Below are 11,261 nucleotides of genomic sequence, written 5' to 3'. Positions count from 1 at the left end.
CCAGCCCTGACGGAGGCCCCTGTTCCAGCCCTGACGGAGGCCCCTGTTCCAGCCCTGATGGAGGCCCCTGCAGGTCGGGATGCCCCTGAGGCTCTGCCTATGGAGTGGGGTGTCCCCCTCTTCGTGGTGCCTCTCAGGAGCACTCAGTGGAGAAGAGGGGATGGCAGCCCAGGAAGGGACAGCCCAAGAGGAGCCCATCCACCCAGCCAAAGGCCCGTGACCTGGCAGCCGTGGAGAAGGGCTGTGCTGGCCATATATGTTGGCAACATCAGCACAGTGTGCGTAAGAGGCAGCTTGGTGTCCTCTTCCTGCATTCTAGCCATTACCAATGCCATTTACTGCGCCCCTTCAAGGTAGACGGCTGAGGCCGGAAGCCCTGGAACTGAGGCCGGACTTGCACCGCCTCGCTAGCCTCCTCACATGTAGTGAGCTTCAAAATAAGGGCACGTCCCAGGCAAGAGAAGCAAAGGAGCACTCGGTGGGGAGGAGCAGGAATGGGAGCTGATGCTGAGGAGGACTGGAGTCTGTGCAGGCCCTCACAGGGAGGAGGTGGAGTTACCATTCCCTCACATGACAGGAAACACAACCTCGAGCCAAAGAAAGCTGGGAACAGGAACGAAGCCACCTGCATAAAGGCAGGACCCTGGAAGGGCTGCCCCGCACGTTTGTGCAGGTTGTTCACTGCACAAGGGCACCTGATTGGGGGCGGGGATCTGGAATCCAGCCTGCACGCCAGTGCCGTGCTGAGCACCTGGAGCGGGGCCATGTGAGCCTGCTGGAAGGGATGCTTTGCAGTCATCTGCCAACCCAGAAGAAGCAGCTTTTTGTGCTTCTCCCAAAGGCAGCAGACTCCTGAACAAAGGACCTTCCAAAATGTTTGGAAGTTCCTACTAGAACAAGGCTCCAGGTAGGAAAAAAAAAAAAAAAAAAGTTGCTTATGAGAAACAAAAACGCAAGTCCAGGGACGCACAGCGGTAACAAGCAAAATGGCCCACAGATGCCACAGCCCGTGGAGCTGAGAGCGAGCCAGCACGCCTCACTCGGAATGAACTCCTGCAAAATAACAGCAAATGAGCAGAGGACAGGAACAGGCTGAGCCCCGGAGAGGAAAGCCCATGCCCGGTGCACTCGTACTAAGTGCAGGCAAATTAAAACCACAATGAGATGTCACTTCACATCTCGTCATGATGTAGTCATGGCAAAAACACCCAGTGCAGTTGCAGGCTTGTGTTTTTTAAAACATCCCTTGTATCTGGGAAGTGGGGCGGGCGATGACTGAGGCTGGGGAGGAGAGCTGGGGGTCCCCAGTGGGGTCTAAGCATCTCCACCTGGGGGTGAGGGAGCACGGAGCACCTCAGGCCGGGACGTAGAGGGCACCTGCTCAGGATGTGTGGCACACGGAGACCCTGGGCCTGACCGGGGGACACTCAGGCCCTGTTATCTGGAAGAAGATGGGAGTACCTCCTAGTCACGGAGAACTGCATGACCTGAGACATGTGGTGTGTGTGGAACCAACAGAGAAGGGGCTCACTGGGAGTGCACAGTGCTGTGTCCAAATGGGTGAGCAGGTGTTCGCACTGAGGCCGCCCTCCACCTGGCCCTGAAACCCAGCTGGCCCTGCAGTGTCACACCAGGTCACCCTCCCCAAGCCATCTGTCTCCCGTGCCCTTCGCACAGAAAACATCCAGGGCGCCCTGGACTCCAAGAGTTGTCTCCAAGGCTGTACTAACTTTACCGTCTTACGAAAATCCCCCAAAGGAGCTGCATTTTTTAATGCACACACCGCACGAAACACTGGCCACTGGGTGGGATTCGATCTCCACTCCACAGTAAAATGTTGGACCCTATGCCTCTTATCCACACTGCCCCAGTGAACAGGACAGCAGAGACTCCCTTGTGCAAACAGGAAAACCAGTCAGATAGCTCTTCGTCCTATTTCCATATGTGAGCCAAATTGTGGAAGAGCATGTTTGGTTTATGAAAATAACTTCACTGTTGCACAGAAAGGTCTCTGGAGGCCCACACTCCCCACCTTACTGCCCTGTTCTCCTTCGGGGACCCAGCAGGGGAGCTGGCGGCCCTAACAGAGCTGCTGTTACAGGATAGGAGGAGCTCCATTTCCTGTGGCCTTAAAAAAAAAAAAAAAAAAGGCCGGGCGCGGTGGCTCACGCCTGTAATCCCAGCACTTTGGGAGGCTGAGGCGGGTGGGTCACGAGGTCAGGAGATCAAGACCATCCTCGCTAACACGGTGAAACCCCATCTCTACTGAAAAATACAAAAAATTAGCCGGACGAGGTGGCGGGCGCCTGTAGTCCCAGCTACTTGGGAGGCTGAGGCAGGAGAATGGCGTAAACCCGGGAGGCAGAGCTTGCAGTGAGCAGAGATTGAGCCACTGCACTCCAGCCTGGGCGACAGAGTGAGACGCTGTCTCAAAAAAAAAGAAAGAAAGAAAGAAAAAAAGCCCCACAGGAACTAAAACAGAAAAGAGTGGCTGTAAAAACAGCATTTCTCTTTTTGTTTTGAGACAGGGTCTCATTCTGACACCCAAGCTGGACTGCAGTGGTGCAATCTCAGCTCACAGCAACCTTCAACTCTCCGGCTAAAGCGATCCTCCTATCTCAGCCTCCCAAGTAGTTAGGACTACAGGCATGCACCACCATGCCCGGCTAATTTTCATATTTTTTTGCAGAGACAGGATCATGCCATGTTGCCCAGGCTGGTCTCAAACTCCTGGACTCAGGTGATCTACCCACCTCAGCCTCCCAAATTGCGGGGATTACAGGCGTGAGCCACTGTGCCTGGCCTTTTCTGCTTCGTTAATTTGTGGACAGTCCCCCCCATGCCCTGGCCCTTGGGAGCCTACGGACCCACCTGCAGGGAGGTGAGGCTGAAGGTGATGGCCAGCTGTGAGGTGGGGCTGATGAAGGGAGGGGGTGTGACCGAGCGCTTGCCCTGCTCAAAGATGCGGTAGATACGGTTGGTCTTGGTGAGCAGGGCAGAGTAGCTGAGGGTCGTGCCTAGGCCCAGGAAGAGCCTGCGGGTGGCACAGACCACGGCCCCAGGCTCAGCCACCATGAGGAAGGTGATGGCGTAGATGAGGAAGATGCCGGTGAGGAGGACGTAGCTCAGCTCTCGGCCCGAGGCCCGGACAATGGGCGTGTTGTTGTGTCGCATGAAGGTGGCCACCACTGTGGTAGTGGCCATGATGCCCAGCACGGCCAGGAGGAGCGGCAGGGCTGCCCAGGGGGAGGACCAGCTCAGGCGCACCACAGGCGTGGGGCGGCAGCCGGTGTGGTTGGGCGTGGGCCTCATGTCCCCCGGACAGGCCTCGCACGTGAACTCGTCCACCTGGAAGCGGTACCCGTCACAGGCCTCGCAGTGCCAACAGCAGGGGACGCCCTTCACCATCTTCTTCCGCTCCCCCGGCCCACAGGGGAGGCTGCACAGAGACGAGGGCACCTCGTGGGGGTCGCCAGACCACTGCAGGGCCTCCACCTGGGACGCACAAAACACAGGCTGGGGGCCTCTGCCTCCGGGATCCTGGGCCCATGCCCACCCGGGGCTTGGTCTGCACACTCACATCCAGTCTGAGGGTCTCTGCCCACTGGCCCACCGCCTGGTACCCGCCACTGCTGGCACTGCCGTTGGTGGCCTGGTACTGGAAGATGTCGTACCGCCCGGGCGCATCTCCGTTTTCGTTGAACATCACCGGGGTTCCTGCGCTGCCTGGAGAGAGAGCTCGTCATCCTTGCTGGTCCTCCAGCCCAGCAGAGCTGTCTCCCGGGGAGCCCCAGGGACCAGCAGGAGAAAGGAGGCGCTTAACAAGCATGACTGCTCATGAGGGACGTGCAAATCCAAGCCGCAGGGAAATCCCCCTTCACCCATTGGGATGGCTTCTATCCAAGAACCAGAAAATCACAAGTGTGTTGCGCGTGCGGAGAGGTCGGAACCCTTGTGCACGGTGGATGGGAAAAGGCTGCAGCCGCTGCAGAAAGCAGTGTGGAGGCTCCTCAAAAAATTAAACACACGACCCAGCAATTCCACTCCTGGGTAGATGCCCAAAAGACTAGAAAGCAGGGCGGCAAAGAAATACTTGTACAGCCGTGTTCACAGCAGCGTTATTCGCATAGCCACAAGATGAGAGCAACCCGAGGGTCCACTGACAGAGAACGGACGAGCATGATGGGGCCATTCCCACGATGGGATGCGATTCAGCCTTCAAGAGGAAGGCAGTTCTGACCCATGCTATAAAATAGATGGACCTTGAGGACATGATGCTCAGTGAAACAAGCCAGTCACACATGGGCAAACACTGTCTGATTCCACCACAGGAGGTACCGAGGACAGACAATTCGTAGAGAGGAGCAGTGGAACGGTGGCTGCAGGTGCTGGCGGGAGGAGGGCATGGGGAAGTGTTTAATGTGTACAGAGTTATGGTTTCATAGATGAAGAGTTCTGGGGATAGATGGTGGTGATGGTTGCATAACATTGTGAATTTATTTTTATTTATTTATTTATTTATTTGAGACAGTCTCATTCTGTTGCCCAGGCTGGAGTGCAGTGGCACAATCCCAGCTCACTGCAACCTCTGCCTCCTGGGTTCAAGCGATTCTCCTGTCTCAGCCTTCCCGAGTAGCGTGGATTACAGGCACTCGCCACCATGCCTAGCTAATTTTTGTATTTTTAATAGAGACGGGGTTTCACCATGTTGGCCAGGCTGGTCTCGAACTCCTGACCTCGAGTGATCCACCTGCCTTGGCCTCCCAAAGTGCTGGGATTACTGGAGTGAGCCACCGCACCCGGCCTGAATGTATTTAATATCACTGAACTCTACACTTAAACATGGTTAAGGTGATACATTTTATATTATGTGCATTTTATCACAATTAAAAATGAAAAAGGTTTCACGGTCCAGGCTAGGGGATGAGTTCCGACATGGAGAGAGGTCTGAGTGACAGTATGAGACTGGAATGACTTGAACAATGAGCTGTATTTTTCTTACGAGCTTGCTCCACTCGCCTGCAGAGCTGCGCTGGGGTCATGTTAAGTTGACTTGATTAGCAGAGAGCATGGGGGAGAGAAGGTGGTGAGTGAGTGCTTAGTGAAGAGTGGAGTTTAGAACTGTGTAAAGGATAGTGACACAGCTTGAGTCCACTGGGGTCTTCTCAAAAGACACAATTTTGAGCCCTGACCACACACCAAGCCTGGGGCCAAGGCACAGGTCAGACCCACACTTGTGCCTAGTGCATGACTGAGTGGGTGGCATGTCCCTACGTAAATGCCCCATGTGCGCCCCCAGGGTCCAGACACCCTCAAGCTCTGCGCAGTGGAGAGGAGTGTGTTGTGACCCACTGAGGGTTCCTGGCAGAAGGGATCAGAGAAGCTCCCCAGCATCTCAACGGTGCAAACCAGCGCAGGGAACACTGAAGCCTGGGGAGGGAGCAGGTGTTAAAACGTGGGGACCGGAACTTGTCTCACGTCTTTGGCACTCAGCCCCAGGTGCCCCCATTAGACACTCAGCCTCTCCCAGCCCTTCTACCCTGAGGTCATCCCAGGCCTCAGACAAATCCAGCCCCCAAGCTGCCCTTCACTGCTGCAGGGGTGCAGGCACCCACTCACCATTGAAGCGGACAGCTCGAATATACTGCAGGAGCGTCCGCCCATCGGTGGGTTCCATCGCCGGGCACAGGCCTGTGTGCCCAGGGCAGAGCGCCTGGTGCATGCTGTGGAGGGCATGGGCAATGGCGTACACTGCATCAATCACGAACTGCACCTTGCCCTCCTGCTCGTAGGTGGAGTCCCGGCCGATGCGTTCCTCGCCTGTCCTAGGGATGCCCAGAGAAAGTGTGCCCGGCCGCCATGCACCCAACCTGGCCTCCCACCTTCCCCCTCCCCAGCCTCCCCACCCTGCGCAGCTCTCACCTGTGCATTTGCGGGTGGAATCATCTGACTGGGTACCTGAGCTGGTCAGTTTGCAGTTAAAATTCTCCTCCCAGAACTCGGCAAACCAGATGTTCCTGCGGTTGTTCTCCAGGGACCGAGTCATGAAGTACTGGTCAAATCCTACAGCGACGGAAGGAGGGGGAGGGAGGCGCTGACCTGAGCCAGCCGTGTTTCTCCTGTGTCTCTCTGCCACTTGCTCACTTTTCAGCTAGGAGTGGCCAGGTGACCAAGTTCTGACTGGTGGACTCAGAGCCAACTGGAGGTTCCAGGGCAGCCTTTACATGCTGATGCAAACGCAGAGCCTCACCATTTGAAAGACTTTTACCCCTGCTCCTTCTCTTGGTGGAATAAAAGAATGGACAGAGCCCAGGGCTTTGAGAGCATCATTCACTCACTGCCCCACACCTAAAGTCGCCACCTCTCAGACCCTGTGTCTTGTGAGGAGATGCCTTCATCGCTAAAACCACTCTCAGTCCAGGCTGCCACCTGCGCCCAAATGCATCGTAGCTGAAATAAAAGGTGTGCCGGTGTATATCCCCCCTAAGACTGGGAGGCCCCCGCAGCCAGGGCTCAGCCTTTCCAGGGTCTATATTTCAAAAAATAGCCCTGAAGTATGTCACCAAGGCGTCCTCAGTCCGGCCTTGGGGAAAATGAGCAATCCTATTGTACAGTGAACCATCTGTTCCTGCTGGATTCATCCAGATCCACAGGTGGGACTGGGGGTGCAAGGGCCTCATCACTTTGATCAACAGGATGGTATATCCCATATCCTTGGTTTCTCTCCCTCCCACCCTCACCCTCAGATTAGAGTGTCTTTGGCAGCACTAGAAACACAGGCACTAAATTAGAAAACAAAACTGGCCGGGCGTGGTGGCTCACGCCTATAATCCCAGCACTTTGGGAGGCCGAGGTGGGCAGATCATGAGGTCAGGAGATCGAGACCATCCTGGCTAACACGGTGAAACCCCGTCTCTACTAAAAATACAAAAAACTAGCCAGGCGAGGCGGCGGGCGCCTGTAGTCCCAGCTACTAGGAGGCTGGGGCAGGAGAATGGCGTAAACTCAGGAGGTGGAGCTTGCAGTGAGCTGAGATCGGGTCACTGCACTCCAGCCCGGGTGACAGAGCGAGACTCCGTCTCATTAAAAAAACAAAAACAAACAAACAAACAAAAAACCAACAGTTTCTCCCCATCCGGTGAGTGGAGTGTCCTTTTCCTCGCACGCCATCCCAGTCGAGCACTGCTCGGAGGGACGCGTCCACAGATGATCAGAATCATAGGATCCGGGGAGCTGAGAAGGGATCTGGATTATGGCACCAATTACACAGATGCAGAAAATGATTGTCCCCAAGAGGGGGTGCTGGGGAGACGCTGGGGTGGGGGCCGCAGCGCCCCTGGACTCACCGTCGATGGAGGCCCTTTTGGGCAGGATGGTGATGGCCCCGACGGCCACGTCCTCCAGGCTCAAGATGGGCGAGGTCTTGGCCCCCCAGCTGTCGGAACCGACCCACAGGAAGTGGCCAGTCAGGTTGGCCTGGCGAGCGGCCTCCAGGACCCGCCTGGGAGGAGCAGGGCTGGGGTGAGGGAGGGCCCGGGAGCCTCCTCCAGCTTGGCCCATATTCCTTCCCACTCTGTCCATCTCCCCTGCTCTGCAATCACTCACCAGATCCTTGTCGCTCAGGAAAAACGGGGCTTGGGGCATTTGGGGCACTTTCCCTGGGCTCTCCTCTGACCCTAGGCCTGCCCACCTGCTCTGCCCACTGTAACCCATTGTACAGGGGACTCAGAGGGGCTCCTTGGGGAAAAATCCAGTTCGAAGCCACCCCCTCCCCACATGCCTCCACCAGCGTCACGCCCAGCCTCCCAGGCTGGAGATGAACTCAGGCTGGGGCCTGCAGCCTCTGTGTGGACCCCGGGCTCCTTCCCTGACAGCTCCTTTTCTGCACTGGGGTCTGCCCACAGGTCCCTCCCCACACTCCGGGAGCTGTAAACACAGACACATGTTCTGTGCGCTATTCAGTCTGGGCTTGTGGCATCTCCCCGGACCAGGCTGCTTTGCTGCTGGGGGCACCAGAATCAGAGGTGGCAGCAGGGAAGGTGGGGGGTGCGGGGAGCAGGGGAAAGGGAGGCGGGAGGGTGTGTAAGGTGGTGATGTGCAAGAGGAGGGGTGGGACCCTCAGGGAGAGCCCCAGGAGCCCAGTGATTGTGCCACTGTCCCACCTGATGTCATCCTCATTGGCAAAGATGATGATGCCCCGGGCATTGGGTGTCTCCATGAGTCTCCTGATCACCTTGTTGAACTCTCCCGGCTTCGGTTCTCTGGGAATCTTGATAGACTGGGCAATACAGACCCCCCCTGGGTGTTGGGGGTGCCAAAGTCAGCTTCTGTCCCACCCACCCACACACCCACCTGGCCCCTGCTACATAGGACTGTGTAGCCTGACTGAAGGATCTGCAGGGGTGAAATCCGGCCTGCACCCTCCGCCAAGCCTGAGGCAGGGCTGAGTCGTCCAAAAGAAAGAGGCCTGCCCACATGGAGCACCAGCCAGGCAACCTCGACCCACCATGGACCCGGGCCCCCCATCTTTCTGCTTCTGCCCCACCCGAGGGCCCCGGGCCCACACTATGGAGACTCCTTGGTGCCTCGGAGCCCCCAGCTCACCAGCCTCTCGGGAGATCTGAACGAAGGCCTCAACCCCGCTCTCGCCATAGTTGCCCTCAGAGGCCAGCGTGGACACATAGTTCCATCCCAGTGCCCTCACGATGTCCACCATGGCCTGGGCCTGGTAGGAGTCGGGCGGCACCACCCGGGAGAAGAAGTCATAGCGCGTGGAGTCGCTGAGCTCCGGGGCTGTGGAGGCGTAGCTGATCTGCGGTATCTGGAGGGCGGGAAGGACAGCCGGGCTGTGGACGGAGGTCAGTAACTCGAGAGAGGGAGGGCAAGGGGGGCTCAGGAACGGGACAGCCGGGCTGGGGACGGAGGTCAGTAACTCGAGAGAGGGAGGGCAAGGGGGGCTCAGGAACGGACGGGGCACAGAAGGTGTGGGGCTGGGACCTGGGACACAGATGGGGCACAGAAGGCTTGGGGTGGGGACCTGGGGCCAGCTGGAGCAGCCACCTGGAAAGGCTAGAAGCTGTGGGCGAGGTCTGCGTTTTGTGAGTGGGCCTGAGAACTCTGTGAATGTTGTGCATGTGGGAGGTATGCAGGACTAGGGGAGAGGGCAGGACCGCCACGTATACTGGCACAAGCTGTGTCCTGAACAAGACCCCCCCAGCAGAGGGCCTGCAGCCCATCCAGCTGCATCTGCCTGTCCCAGTCGGCCCCAGGGGAAAGCACCGTTTCTTGATTCACACCAAGGGATGGTCTGCAGGGGCGGACAGCCCTAGCAGGGATTAGGGCAGACAGGGAAGCACCAGGGGGTGTTTGATTTAAAGCAGTGTCTGGCCTAGAATGGCGTTTGTTGGAAACTGGGTTTCTCTGCATGCGTTACAGTGATTAACAGCAGAGATCAGAGGCTGAACTGACCGGGGAGTGTGGAGGCGGAGGCACGGGGCTGAGAAGGCCGCCAAGAGGGGGTTCCAGGGCTCCAGGGTAAAGAGGGGCTACAGCAGGAGCTGGTGTGAAGGCCAGAGAGGAGAATTTCTGGAAGGAGGGAGGGGGACTGCTCCAGGGTTGTTTGAAGCAGGATAGAAAGTATAGAGACAGCAGGAAAAGGAAGCCGGGAGTGGCAGGGAGAGAGAAAGAGGGAAGGTGCGGGTGGAGAGAAACAAGGAGAAAGAGAGAGAAAGAGAGAGAGAGAGAGAGAGAGAGAGAGAGAACTGAGGAGTACAGGAGACGAGAAAGGCCCAGTGGCCACAGCTCTGTGAATAATGCTGTGGTCCTCAAGCCCTCCCGGACACTTGAGTTTGGGAACAACCTTCCCATGCCCCCTGGACCTCCTGAGGGAAGTTAATTTAAAATGCCTGCCAGCTCGGTGATGTGGCTGGGGAATGAACGTATTTCCTTTAGACCAGGAATTGCAGTATCTTGCCTGTGACTGTGTGTTGCACAGTTTTTATTAATGTTTGCATTTCTAGCCGGGCAGCACAACCTCAGTCTGGGCTGAGCTAGCAGCAGCGGGCCCTGGGTTCACAGAGTCCTGCCCGCCTGAATACCCAGCTGGGCCCCTGAAGGCCTTGGGGTCTGGGATCTCTGCATTCGACCCAGAGAACAGAGACAGAAACTAGAGCTCTAGGCAGGGCCGGGAACACACACAGGCGGGTGAAAAACCCCGGGGCGGCCACACAGCCCGTCTGGTGCCAGCGTGGAGGTGACATATCAACACTGCCAATCCGAGGAAACGGGGATGGGCGCTTCCATGTGCGCAGACGATGCGGAGCGGGGCGGCCCCGCACGCCTGGAGCAAACACAGACGCTGCTCCGGGGAGAGAGAAGCTCTGGGGAAAGAGAAGTTCCTCCCCTGGGCAGATGGAAGCTAGGCCTTCCTCCTTCACAGAGAGCCGGAGGCACACAGGCCCCTCCCGCCACAGAACCCCAGAAAAACTGTCCCACAAACCCCCCAAACCTGTGTGCCAAAGCCCCCTAATCCCGACTCTGCTGGCCCCTAGGACTGCAAGGAACACGCTGCCCTCACAGGACAGTTCCCTACCTTTGAGGACAGTGCGGGGCCAGCCCGGGCACCTACGCAGGGCGGGGTGCAGGAGACCAGCGGTCAGAAGGGAACGCCCCACCCTGCTCTCAGACGCCCCTTGAGGGAGGGTTCAAGGCAGACGTTTTGAAAATAAACTTAAATGATGGAAAAAGAGAAGGTCCAGACCTTTCGGGCCTATCCACCCCCAACAGCAGCCCCGGGACACGTCCCAGTTGCTGCTCTGGAGGAAAGGCCCGGGCTCCAAATAAAGCTCCGCAGGCCGAGGGGGCAGGAGCACCTTGTGTGGGTGGAGGGGGTGTGCCCAGAACAAGGGCACTCAAGCAGGCTGGCAAATGGTGACTGAAGTCAGGCCGCCCTCCGCAGCCAACCGGCCAGAGGCGTAGGTGGCACCTGCCCGGGAAGGGGCGCCCTTGCGGGGCCGGGTAGACAAGGGCGGCTGGAGTGGTCGGGTGGATCCGACTCAAGCCTGCGTCGGGCCCCCAGGACTTCTTTGACGCTGTGTGAACTCTAGTGATTAAAACGGAGACTCTTCCAGAAGAAGTAAAGGAGTGAGACTTGGGCCACCCCAGGGCGAGGACGGGAGAGACGCTGGACACCCAGCCCGGCCCCGCGGCCCTCACCGCAAACAGGCGCAGCACGTTGGCGACCATGATGGAGACGGAGCTGG

At 57.7% G+C, this 11,261-nt stretch overlaps 1 protein-coding gene across 1 annotated transcript in view; it reads right to left on the bottom strand.

Annotated features, from left to right (window-relative positions):
• The window catches only part of GRM6 (glutamate receptor, metabotropic 6), a 17,081-nt gene that overhangs the window by 1,963 nt on the left and 3,857 nt on the right, over positions 1–11,261 (bottom strand). The window contains exons 2-9 of the mRNA XM_011976889.1: positions 11,215–11,257; positions 8,605–8,821; positions 8,163–8,298; positions 7,347–7,501; positions 5,923–6,063; positions 5,620–5,820; positions 3,581–3,726; positions 2,872–3,495 (exon numbers count right to left, since the gene is read on the bottom strand). Of these exons, the coding sequence (XP_011832279.1) occupies positions 2,872–3,495; positions 3,581–3,726; positions 5,620–5,820; positions 5,923–6,063; positions 7,347–7,501; positions 8,163–8,298; positions 8,605–8,821; positions 11,215–11,257 (1,663 nt within the window). The remainder of the gene's footprint in view (positions 1–2,871; positions 3,496–3,580; positions 3,727–5,619; positions 5,821–5,922; positions 6,064–7,346; positions 7,502–8,162; positions 8,299–8,604; positions 8,822–11,214; positions 11,258–11,261) is intronic.

Source organism: Mandrillus leucophaeus, unplaced genomic scaffold (genome assembly GCF_000951045.1).
Source record: "Mandrillus leucophaeus isolate KB7577 unplaced genomic scaffold, Mleu.le_1.0 Scaffold170, whole genome shotgun sequence".
NCBI classification, from domain to species: Eukaryota; Metazoa; Chordata; class Mammalia; order Primates; family Cercopithecidae; genus Mandrillus; species Mandrillus leucophaeus.
The sequence above is the reverse complement of the archived record's forward strand: the minus strand, read 5'-3'. Positions and strand labels throughout refer to the sequence as shown.